The sequence below is a fragment of the Lepidochelys olivacea genome, assembly GCF_965140295.1.
Source record: "Lepidochelys olivacea isolate rLepOli2 genome assembly, chromosome: 8".
NCBI classification, from domain to species: Eukaryota; Metazoa; Chordata; order Testudines; family Cheloniidae; genus Lepidochelys; species Lepidochelys olivacea.
The window spans coordinates 38,891,336-38,904,543 of NC_140418.1; the positions used below are offsets into that span (position 1 = coordinate 38,891,336).

Below are 13,208 nucleotides of genomic sequence, written 5' to 3' on the forward strand. Positions count from 1 at the left end.
ATTTCACAATACCCATTGGTCTGAAGTTATCCCAGCCCATGGTTGAGAAAAATGGGAAAGACAACAACCCAAAATAGGGGTGAGAAGAGGAAGCTCTGGTGGCATCAATGCATGGTTCTTGACATGAACGTCAAACCTGCAGTTTGGAAGATAATGTCAGGCAGGCGGTAGGAGAAGAGGGAGCGGCTCTCTTGCAGGAGATGAGACTACCTCGTATAGTAGTTAGTAGCTCTGCGTTGTTGAAAAAAGGAAGTTCCCTGTCAGAACTGGCTCTACTATCTAGAGGATTTTCTCCTGGTAGTAAGTGTATAGATACCCTAGGACCTCAGAATAGCTTTAGAGTCCTTAGGAATATGTAAGCTAAACGAGTCTGGCCCTTCAAAGCCAGTTTGGATCTCTTGAGGAATCCCAGAGGACTATAACCAAGATGTGCCCCCCAACCCTCCCAGTAATGCCTGTGACCTCTGCCACCTCCTCATGTTCTCTCTTTCTCATTCCAGTGGGCTAGTCAGGCACTTAACTGGTGAAGGAACGTCACACATGAAGCTGCACAAAACTTCATTTCCCCCCCCAAAATCAATTGCTATTGCCTCCCCTTCCCCAAAAATGGGGCGAGGAATTACTATTCATTACTTCCCCATTCCCAGAGGGGAAAGGGATTCCACACAAATGACCTCTACCTGCAGGGAAGGGGGCCTGAAGACTGTCCCTGGCTTTGATACACAGGGCTGGAGAAAAGCCCTCTCTCAGTGTCAGGAGTTTCCCCCCTGCCCATACATGGGAGGGAAATCCCAACCTGCTGGGGGAGGGGCTTTCCGAGCTTTGCCTTTCGAAAGCTGGGGTCTAGAACTCAGCCGATTAAGCGTGGAGCTAGCTGTTCCGGCCCAGCAGGAAGAGGGGAGGTGCAATTCCCATGATAAAAGTGGTACTCTAAGTTTCCTGTAAGCTGTGCAGCAGCCTATTAAGCGCCGACCTGTCATGGCTAGGGGAGAGGCGCCCCTCCCCCGGCCCTAACCTAGCCCGGCCCCCGACCTGCCGTGGCCTACAACCTAGCAAAAGATTCCAATCTTGCACATGAGGTGCATGTACAACACAAGTGGGATCCACCTAGACAAAGACTTGAACTACTACATTCTAATTGTGATGTAACTGATTTCTATTTACAATTTAAAGTAGCTGAAATGGTTGCGTGAAAGCATTCCCTTAGGTTTTAAAAAGGAAAGTATTTTAAAACACTTATATTTGGAAACCCTCTTTAAATTATATACTTCCTTCCTACATATTCTGTTTTGCCATCATTATGTTCTATGTGAGGTATAAAGATAATGCATGCTATTCAATGAAAAAAATACAACATAGTATTTGAATGAAAATCTCTCAGCAAAACTCAATGTCCTTAAATTGAGGCAGTACAGCAGATAGAGCTGGAGACTGTAACTTCCTTGAACCCAAACGTCTCTGCTGATGGAGTTACCAACTCCACTGCACTGGAACACTCAACTGGCCAACAAATCATCTACATTCCAACAGACCTTCTAGACTCATTGACTGGTCAAGTCAAGGTAGGATGTGGCTTAGTACCTTGGACTCAGAGGCACAGATGCAGAGAAATACCCCTTCTACCACTCCAGCCCCTTCAAGCAGCATGAGTAAGAGGCATGTTTTCTGGTGTCTAAAGTCAACTGGTGTCTGGTTTAAAACTCTGGTGTCTAAACCTAGGCACCTAAGCCCATCTTTAGGCAGTTAAATAATAGTGGCCTGATTTTCAGAGGTACTGAGCACCAGCAGCTCCCACTGTAGTCACTGTGTAGCTAAGTGGACTGTGCACGTGGTGAAGAATCTAACTATTACTGCCTGCCTCCTAGTGGGGGAGGGAAAGAAAAGGAGATGATGCCCAGAAATAAAGATGGAGCTCTGGAAGCTGGTCTTGGTAGGGGTAGTCAAAAGCGCAGCTGGAGCAGGACACTAGAGACTGGGCTTTTGTTTTGTTTTTGGTTGAGAAAATCACTTTGGTAAGACTACCCACATGATGAGTTTACATTTTGAAGCCTTTAAGCAAGGAAAAGGAAAATGCAAGTGGAGATCTCCAGCAGACACTTGGGGAAGTTTAAAACTCCATGAGGACCTTATGGTGTGTCCAAAGATTCAGAAATTTTTTTGAATAATTTCCCATATGTGCACCCAACTTTGTCCAATATTGTTCTATGCACTAGATCTCATTAGGACTCAAATGTGAAGTTTGTGGTGCAAACCATTCAAAGAGAGGGCTTGAAAGAAGAGCAGGAGTAGGATTTTCAAGAAGTATAATACCAGCTACGTATTTTCTAAGCCCTATGTATCAGAAATGACTTGGCAGATTCACCACACATTTTGATTTTTTTAAAGAATAGAAGAGTCTCCTGTAGCCAAACATCACACTTTTAAAGTGGAAAAGATCTTTTCTGGAAGTGAAGACCAAAAATCGAGCTTATAATGGAAGTTTATTTACAGCTTTGGTTAAAGAGAGGCTCTCCCCCCCTACAGAGGCAATGTCAGCTTGAAACATCGTTGTAGAACTTTAGTACTTAATATAGTTACTTATAACATGCACATATACTAAAACAAAACATTTTGTTTCAAAAAGGCCATTTTCATAGAAAAAAATTTCAAATGAAAAATTACTTTTTTTAGAAACAAACTTCACAGAAAATTTGTTTTTTCAGTTTTGAGTTTTCAACAAAAAAGGAAAATTGAGAAACTGAATGTTTGTCCCCCTACCCCTCATCCCTTTATGCCATTTTTAAAAAGAGACCCTTCCCCCAAAAAATGGATTTTAGGTTTCAAAAACTGAAAAGGGTTGGGGGTTTTTTTGGAGAATTTTTTGAAGATTTTCATAAAACACACTTGGCATTTTCAACCAGTTATAAAATGTACTATAAATGAAAGAAGTTACCAAAAAACAAAACAAAAAACATTTCCCCCCATTTTATTTACGTTGTCAACTGACAACACTCTCAGCTAGTTTCTCCCTTGCTGAGGAGCCCTTTATAAACACCAACAGGGGAGCAGAATAAAACCTTAAACACACTTTTAAAAAGAATGTTTTTAAACAGTCAATACTATGTCCTGAAATAATGGAGCACTATCAGAAACTGGGTATTTTATTTTAAACTAATCATTTAAAAAATGGTTACTGTAATCTTTTAATACTTAGCCATACAAAATCTTTGTTCATTCTGCTATATTAAAATATAGTTATGAAAATAAATAATACAATATGATGAATTTATGAGAAGAAGGTTTATGAAAACTCAGCATTGGGCTAATTTCAGCCTCTTCAAACACTTCATTGAGCCCTGGTCTACATTAAGAGTTTCGGTTGAATTTAGCAGCGTTAGATCAATTTAACCCTGCACCCGTCCACACGATGAAGCCATTTACTTCGACTTAAAGGGGGGATTATCAGCGCTGAAATCAACCTTGCTGGGTCAAATCTGGGGTAGTGTGGTAGCAATTCGACGGCATTGGCCTCCTGAAGCTAACCCAGAGTGCTCCACTGTGACTGCTCTAGACAGCACTCTTAACTCAGATGCGCTGGCCAGGTAGACAGGAAAAGGCCTGTGAACTTCTGAATCTCATTTCCTCTTTGGCCAGCGTGGCAAGCTGCAGGTGAGTGCAGATCTCACCAGCAGACGTGACCATGATGGAGTCCCAGAATTGCAAAAGAGCTCCAGTATAGACCGAACGGGAGGTACAGGATCTGATCGCTGTATGGGGAGACGAATCCATGCTATCAGAACTCTGTTCCATAAGACGAAATGCCCGAACATTTGAAAAAAATCTCCAAGGGCATGAAGGACAGAGGCTATCACAGGGACCCACAGCAGTGCCGTGTGAAACTTAAGGAGCTCAGGCAAGCCTACCAAAACACCAGCGAGGCAAACAGCTGCTCTGGGTCAGAGCCCCAGACATGCCACTTCTATGATGAGCTGCATGCCATTCTAGGGGGTACAGCCACCACTATCCCACCCCGTGCTTTGACTCCATCAATGGATCATCACACAACAGGGATGCGCGTTTTGGGGATGAGGAAGAGGAGGAGGAGGAGGAGGTTGAAGATAGCGCACAGCAAACAAGCGGAGAAACAGGAACTGTTTCTCACCCTGGACCTGGAGCCAGTACCCCCCGAACCCACCCAAGGCGGGCTCCCGGACCCGCCAGAAGGAGGAGGAGGGACCTCTGGTGAGTGTACCTTTGTAAATATAACACATGGTTTAAAAGCAAGCGGGTTTAATGATTAATTTGCAGCCAATACAGCTACTGGAAAAGTCTGTTAACGTGTCTGGGGATAGAGCGGAAATCCTCCAGGGACATCTCCATAAAGCTCTCTTGGATGTACTCCCAAAGCCTTTGCCAAAGGTTTCTGGGGAAGGCAGCCTTATTCCGTCCTCCACGGTAGGACACTACCACACCAGGCCAGTAGCACGTAGTTTGGAGTCACTGCATAACAAAGCATGGCAGCATATGGTCCCGGTGTTTGCTGACATTCAAGCAACATCCGTTCTTTATCTCTCTGTGTTATCCTCAGGAGTGTGATATCATTCATGGTCACCTGGTTGAAATAGGGGAATTTTATTAAAGGGACATTCAGAGGTGGTCGTTCCTGCTGGGTTCTTTGCCTGTGGCTGAACAGAAATCTTCCCTGCTGTTAGCCACGTGGTGGGGGGAAGTGTGAAGTGATCATCCCAGAGAATTGGGCGTGGGTGTGTGAGTATGTGGAGGGGTTAGTTGACTTTGTGATGCACGTTAACGCAAAACCGCAGCCCCTCCTTTTAAACTGCCAGTCCATTTTAAATAGCCAACCCAACAGCTGTTCGGTATGGGAAATGAGGGCACAGCTGTTTGAAACCATTCCCACATGTTATGAAGGTTAAAGAAGCCAAAAGACTGTGGCTTACCATGGCTTCCTGCAAGCCGAATTCTGTTGCCCGCCGGCTCTGCGTGTGTGATCTCACACACCAAACTGGCAGACCCTCAATATAAAAGGCAAAATGTGACCTTGTAAGGAATGTACATGTGCTATGTAATGTTAACAGCAAGGTTCAGCCTGAAAGAGTCTACCCATTGTTCTCTAAAATGTGTCTCTTTAACGACCACTCTCCCTTTTTTTTCTCTCCCACAGCTACAAATGTTTCAACACTCCCCCTATCATCTCCGTCCCAGAGGCAGCGAAGATTAGAAGGCGAAAAAAATGCACTCGCGATGAAATGTTCTCTGAGCTCATGCAGTCCTCCCACACTGAAAGAGCCCAGCAGAATGCATGGAGGCAGACAGTGTTAGAGTCCAGAAAAGCACAATATGAACATGAGGCCAGGTGGCGGGTTGAAGATAAGAAGTGGCGGGTTGAAGATGATAGGTGACATCAGCTTGCTGACAGAAGGCAGGAGTCAATGCTGGGGCTACTGGAGGATCAAACTGATATGCTCCGGTGTATGGTTGAGCTGCAGGAAAGGCAGCATGAGCACAGACAGCCACTACAGCCCCCGTGTGACCAGCCGCCCTCCTCCTCAAGTTCCATAGCCTCCTCACCCAGATGCCCAAGAACGTGGGGGGCACAGCCTCCAGGCACCCAACCACTCCACCCCAGATGACTGCCCAAGCAACAGAAAGCTGACATTCAATAAGTTTTAAAGTGCAGTGTGGCCTTGTCCTTCCCTCCTCTCCCACCCCTCCTGAGCTATCTTGCAGTTATCCCCGTTTGTGTGATGAATTAATAAAGAATGCATCAATGTGAAGCAACAATGACTTTATTGCCTCTGCAAGTAGTGATCGAAGCGGGGAGGGGAGTGTGGTTAGCTTACAGGGAAGCAGAGTGAACCAAGGGGCGGAGGTTTTCATCAAGGAGAAACAAACAGAACTTTCACACTGGCCAGTCATGAAACTGGTTTTCAAAGCTTCTCTGATGCACACCGCATCCTCCTGTATTCTTCTAACAGCCCTGGTGTTTGGCTGCGCATAATCAGCAGCCAGACAATTTGCCTCAACCTCCCACCCTGCCATAAACGTCTCCCCCTTACTCTCACAGATATTGTGGAGCACACAGCAAGCAGTAATAACAGTGGGAATATTGGTTTCGCTGAGGTCTAACCGAGTCAGTAAACTGCACCAGCACGCTTTTAAACATCCAAATGCACATTCTACCACCATTCTGCACTTGCTCAGCCTATAGTTGAACAGCTCCTGACTACTGTCCAGGCTGCCTGTGTATGGCTTCATGAGCCATGGCATTAAGGGGTAGGCTGGGTCCCCAAGGATAACTATAGGCATTTCAACATCCGCAAAGGTTATTTTCTGGTCTGGGAAGAAAGTCCCTAGCTGTAGCTGTTGAAACAGACCAGAGTTCCTGAAGATGCGAGCATCATGTATCTTTCCCGGCCATCCCACGCTGATGTTGGTGAAACGTCCCTTGTGATCCACCAGTGCTTGCAGCACCATTGACAAGTACCCCTTTCGGTTTATGTACTCGCTGCCTTGGTGCTTTGGTGCCAAGATAGGGATATGGGTTCTGTCTATCCCCCCACCAGTTAGGGAATCCCATTGCAGCAAAGCCATCCACTATGACCTGCACATTTCCCAGAGTCGCTACCCTTGTAGCAGCAGCTCAGTGATTGCATTGGCTACTTGGATCACAGCAGCCCCCACAGTAGATCTGCCTACTCCAAATTGATTCCCAACTGATCAGTAGCTGTCTAGAGTTGCAAGCTTCCACAGGGCTATCGCCACTTGCTTGTGAACTGTGAGGGCTGCTCTCATCTTGGTATTCTGGCGGTTCAGGGCAGGGGAAAGCAAGTCACAAAGTTCCATGAAAGTGCCCTTATGCATGCGAAAGTTTTGCAGCCATTGGGAATCATCCCAGACCTGCAACACTATGCGGTCCCACCAGTCTGTGCTTGTTTCCTGGGCCCAGAATAGGCATTCCACGGCATAAACCTGACGCATTACCACCATGATGTCCACATTGCCGGGGCTCGTACTTTGAGAGAAGTCTGTGTCCATGTCCACATCACTCTCCTCACCTACTCACCTGCTTTTGCAGGATCTGGTTCTGCATATACTGCTGGATAATGTGTGTGGTGTTTAGAATGGTCATAACTGCCGCGGTGATCTAAGCGGGCTCCATGCTTGTCGTGGTATGGCGTCTGCAGGAACGCAGGAGAGCAGAGTGGCAGCGGAAACGGCGGGTGGATGACGATGCTGACAGCAATATGAAGCCCGCACAGAAAAAGGCATGAAACGATTGTCGGCCGTTGCTTTCACAGAGGGAGGGGGAGCAAGGCAGCAGATGATGCAGTACGACTGCTAGCTGTCATCATCTCCTGGGTGCTCATGGTGCTACTGGCTGCGAGAGCAGCCTGAGGCAGAATATCCCCCTCAAGAAGTGAACTCACAACCCTAGGTTTAGCAGGCCAATGCTCAAACCACTGAGCTATCCCTCTGCCAATATTCCAGGCAGGACTGACTCTCCATTAGACAAAACTTAAAGAAGAGAATGACCTGAGTCACTCCCATTGATGTCCAGGCGCCCATGACAGACCTCACCAAGGTCTGCCAGGAGAACCCAAGAGATGACGAGAAGGGCTACCAGTTGTAATGCACCATCTGCTGCCACAAGGCAATGAGCTGCTGCTGTGTAGCAATGCAGTCCCGCGTCTGCCAGCACCCAGGAGACGTATGGTGACAGTGAGCTGAGCGGGCTCCATGTTTGCCATGGTATGGCATCTGCATGGGTAACCCAGGAAAAAAGACGCAAAACAATTGTCTGCCGTTGCTTTCACGGGGGGGGGGGGGGGGGCCTGACGACATGTACCCAGAACCACCCGCGACAATGTTTTTTGCCCCGTCAGGCATTGGGATCTCAACCCAGAATTCCAATGGGTTGCAGAGACTGCGGGAACTGTGGGATAGCTACCCACAGTTCAACGCTCCAGAAGTCAGTGCCAGCCCCGGTACTGTGGACGCACTCCGCCAACTTAATGGTCTTAAGTGGGGGCACACACAATCGACTGTATAAAATCAATTTCTAAAAATAGACTTCTATAAATTCAACCTAATTTCGTAGTGTAGACATAGCCTGAGAGTTCATTGGAAAACTTAAATTAGCAAGTAAAAATGAACTAGGAAGTCATTGGGATGGTGGCTGTGCATCATTTGTGCACAGTCTTTAGGGCTTTTATTGTTAATGTATATTTCTTTCAAATTGTTCATGAGATTTGTGTTTCATGTCAGATTTTCACTTAAGAACCTATGATGTGAGGAGTTCTTTGCAGTGTTGCTATACAACACCATATCCCTACCTCCCTCAAAGCAGCTTTCTGTACTCAGAGCAAGAGTACTCACAGCTTTAGAGGTATGTAGATACTGGGACACCATCTCCCTCTTGATTATTATGTCCTTCTCCCTCAGAGGCTGCTGCTTCTCCTCATTCAGATTCATATCAACCTGTGGAAGAAAAGCAAGAAAATGTTCAGTTGTGCACAGATTCCCTGATGCTTGGAACATCCCTCACACAGAAACATCATTTGCTACATGGAACACAATCTGCTCAAGGCAACAGGAAGCTTGCAGCCCAGCCACAGCAAGCCCTGAAACATGGTTCAGTGAGCACATATCAGAATCTCAGAGGGAATAGCCTGCACTTGTGTTTAAATCCTGTCAAAGGAGACCCCTGAGATAAGAAGCAGACAGGAGCAGTCTCCCCCATCCCCTGGCACACACTTCCCAAAGGAGATTATGGTGCTCTGAGGAGAGCGAGAGAAAGTTACCTCCATCACAGGGGGATGCTAGCATTCCAGTGGGACAGAGAGGAGCCCCCAACTCCTAAAGGGGTTTGTGGAGCCCAGTGGAATCTCTCAGCATACAATTTACGAAACCAAGAGCCAACTGACTAACCACAGGAGTTCTCTGATCTGCAGAGCTGCTTCTGTCACAATGATTAAGCAGCTGTCAACTGTCAAGCAGTGATACCTTCTGCTACTTATTATCCAGTCTGGGCTCTTAGGGTTTCCAGTGATGTTTTATTCAATGGAACGAGTTAGGCTCCTTCTCAAGATGTGCCTGTCTGTTTCATGTTTGCTGGGTTTTAATTTGTTGTAAATTTAATTGCTGTAAAGTTTGCCAATAACACAAACATCTGTGTAGCAGCAAACAAGGAGGCGAGAACTCAAGAGAAGAGGGCCCAGAGATGAAGATGTAACCATACAGCAAATCCCAAAATATTAAAGCAAGTTTATTTTCATCTTCTCTCCTTAATCCTGTCTTACTATCACTCCTAAAGTACTAAAACTGTTATGGGGAAGGATTGGGACTGAGAGGCAAGAAGGAAGAGGTCTACACAGGAAAACCCTGAGAACCATTGTCTTATACTATCTGTGAAAAATGACAGGCTAAGGAATCAAAGCAGACCACCCTTCATTGGAGAGTTGTGAGGAAACAGAGCAGGCTCTACAATGGTGATGGAGGTAGGAGGTGTAGGTTGACATAAGGCATCGTGGTTATGAGGTGTAACACCAGTCATCTAGGATACTAAGAGGCACTACAGTCTCCACCTCTTGTCCTGGAAAATGGAAGATAAACACCCAGAGAGCACACAGTGAAGGAAGGAAGGGCATTTGCATTGGGGTCATTAACTTACCAGCATCTGTTCAAAGAGGCCCAGCACATCCTGATCTGTGATTTCCTGTAGCATCTGGCCTGCACTAGGAACATCCATATAGGAAGCAGAGGAATTCCTATGAGCAACGTTGGATTTTTCCTTCTCCTTTTTTATCCGCATGCTAGTGAATCGCTCCAGCTAAGTGAGAGAAACAGAAATCAAACTCAGCACAACCTCATTTCGCACCTCTCAACTCCGGTGATCACCCTCAACCACACATGCTGTCCCAAAACCAATGCCAGGCATACTACCCTAATTGCATTCCTATATTTGGCATTCCCACGCTTGCACTGCTGGCAATGGATAGAGAAAGCACAACCGGTCTGGGGGTACTTCTGACACCAAGAGGCCGTAACTTGTGATCTGTGGACCTACCAGGTGCACATTAGTAGGGAAACTTTTGAAACTTCACAGACCAGAGACAAAATTCTCTGTAGACCCTCCAAGTGGTAGATAAGGGTTTTTGTACCCCTGGAGCACCTTTACTCAATGTGTCTGACAAGTCACACACTGCAAGGTTAGTCAGTGTTGTCCAGATGTCCATGTACCATCACCGGCAGAGGATAAGTAGAAATCTGCTGGTACTGCTAATGCCAACTCCCATGTGAATTCAATGCCTCTCCAGGGAAATCTAAAAATCTAAAACACCAAAAACCTGGGTGCCAACAAACAGGGTCTATCCCTGCAGTCAGCAGTCTTGCAAAGCCAACCCTCTGGAAAATGCCAGTGTTCAGATTGCCTACTAAACCAGTGCTTATGAGGAAAGAGTCAGCAGAGCATGCAAGGTCATAGTTTGAGAAGCAGAGTTAGAGAATCCTAGAGAAGCAAATGCCTTATGAGAGAGACAACACACACAGAGCAGCCATGTGACAGCAAGGGCTGAAGCCTTCAAACAGTAAGACTAGAATAGAACAAGCAGAGGAACCAGAAACAGCCAGGCACAGGAAAGTTACAGCAAATAGGAGACATCACATGCAGAAGAAAACCACCATCCTTACCTCATCCGCCATGAGCCGCTTCAAAGTCTGTGGGACAGAAAGAGGAGGGAGAAGAGGAGAAACAAATCAGTGATACAAGGCACACCTCCAAACACAGAATGTGTGAGGGTGAGAAGAAAAAATGGGTAGTGACAACCCAGCTTGTTCCACTCCTGTTCAGAGTGAACAGAACACAACAATGCCAAACTCCCATATCCTGCACACTACCACTGGGGAAAGATTTAACTCACCAATGCAGACATACAGCAGTTCCACAGATTTGAGAGATGAGAGCATGAGCAGTGGGAAGCAATTACTGCACGAAGCACAAGCTTCCTTCTCTTTCCTCTTTGACTTAGTTTTGTCTCATACTCAAACCTTTTCTAGTAATGCACATTGACTCAAGACTTCAAGAATTCCTTTTGGGGAAAGCAAAACCAAATCCACCACATGGATCTAGTCCCCAGCCAGAAGGGGACAATCTATTCCAATATATGATTCCCTCTTTCCTTACAACAGAAGGCAGAGGTATGGCCTTATCTCCCATCCGGGACAAGGGACAGGATTAGTTATGCTTTCACCAGATGGAGGGACATCGTTGCATGGTGGGACCATAACTAATCCTGTTATATTGCAACCCTTGCTCCCGATCTCAACAGCCAAGACAGTTTGTTTTAGACTTGGCATTGTACATAAGAGGAATGGCCCAGGCAAAGGAAAATCGGGCCCTTTCAGTTCAATCACGTCACTGACAACCACAGGTCTTGCCATCCCCTCAGCTTTGTCAGAAGGGGATCTGTCCTCTTAAAGGGCACGTTGGACCTCAGTATTCCATTTCAGGTGGAATCCTGGTTTTGGGTATGTGCGTCCCAGAATATACAGGTGATGACTTCAGAAGCTGGGACAGTTTGCTTTCAAATTATTAGGAATGTAAAAGAGACACCAAGTTCCCTCTCTCCCTCCCTGCCACTCTACACAGACACACAAAAGGTTGAAACTAACTACCTGAATTACCTATGACCCTTCCTCTGTGGATCATCAGGGGTGTTTAGCAGATATAAAGAATGGATTCCATAAGGGCAGGCCACCTTAATGCAAATCCCCTTTCAGGACACTCCATGACAGGCTCTCATCTTTTCCCATCTTTAACTGAGGGAGTAATTCTGTCTGCAATGCGAAGTTCATTACTCTTGCTCCCTAGTTTTTTTATTATCTGCATCCAGAATCCACATGACTGTAATTTCCACTACTGCAGCTTTTTGATTTGTCATAAACCAGAGACTCCAGCAGAGGGCAGAAAGAATCAACATATGGGAATAACAAGGAGCAGATCTGCTGCTGCTCTAATGACAGAGAGAGTGTAACAACACAGTCAATGAAGATCAGGCCCCCTGGAAACAGATGTTAAGAGCATCACAGAGAACGTGGATTATAGCTCCTTTCCATACGCATCCCTTGTACTACAGCATCAAATGCAGAATTGGGGTAAAAAGAAAAGGAGTATTTGTGGCACCTTAGAGACTAACCGATTTATTTGAGCATAAGCTTTCGTGAGCTACAGCTCACTTCAGTGCACCACAATTTAAGATAATGCCATAAAGGTGAACCACCTCCAACATATCACATAGTTTAAACCCTTAATAGGGCTTTGGAATGGCCCACACTACACACAAGAGTTCCCTTCCTTCCCATCTCCAAAAGTTATCCAAAGATCACATGATTCTGAGAGAACCAAGATAAAAGCTCCTTTGACACCACTAAAGGTCCCTAAAGGGCTCAACGTATTTCAAAACTCTGCAGCTGTGAAATTCATCCTCTGCTGTTCAACTGTACTCCAGAACCTCAGCTTTCATTTAAAAATTTTTCTACTAGCCCTTATTGCTGTAGAAATAACCTTGAAAACATTATCTGAATTTAACCAACTCAAATGTCTGCAGAGAGCCTGAAGAAAGTAACTTTAAGAGGTGTGAACTACAATCCTTCATCTCAGTCAGGGCACCATGGACTTTGATTCTGTGGTTGTGCTATTTGGCATTTTCTCAAGATAATTGTGTTTGCCAAGGAATTTCCTCCTTGTGCTGCAGCTAGGCAGCTGATATTTTGCATTCTCTCTCTCTGCCCTCCCAGGACCTGCCTGGAGCCACCTCTTGCTCTCCAGCTGTTTCCCCACAAGAGTGAGTTAACTAGATTACAGGGCACACTCCCTGCTTTTCTGTTCCATGGAGCCAGAGCTGGAATCCAGCTTGGTCAAGGAACAGAGGGAGCCACGTGTGTAAACTGGTATGCTGGGCCAACGGCAGAACAGCAGAAGCGACCCAGGGAAGTGAGCTGCTAAAGCGGATTACAAATTCCCCACTTCTTCATCACACATTGGGATGGGGGAAGGAAGCTCTGAGTCAGGCCACCTGGACAACATTAAGGCAGCTGAGGCCCAGGAAATGGATCTGGATACTTAAAGAGTATAGCAAAAAGCTCAACCTCAAAAAAAATCTCTGTTGAAAATAATCAGATAGTTTTACATCAGCTGCTATTTTCAACTC

The 13,208-nt window shown here is 45.9% G+C and overlaps 1 protein-coding gene across 1 annotated transcript in view; it reads right to left on the bottom strand.

The window, feature by feature from the left end:
• Positions 1-13,208, bottom strand: part of DIAPH1 (diaphanous related formin 1) — a 164,014-nt gene that overhangs the window by 106,403 nt on the left and 44,403 nt on the right. The window contains exons 2-4 of the mRNA XM_084636395.1: positions 10,690-10,716; positions 9,671-9,829; positions 8,377-8,478 (exon numbers count right to left, since the gene is read on the bottom strand). Coding sequence (XP_084492521.1) covers positions 8,377-8,478; positions 9,671-9,829; positions 10,690-10,716 — 288 coding nt within the window. The remainder of the gene's footprint in view (positions 1-8,376; positions 8,479-9,670; positions 9,830-10,689; positions 10,717-13,208) is intronic.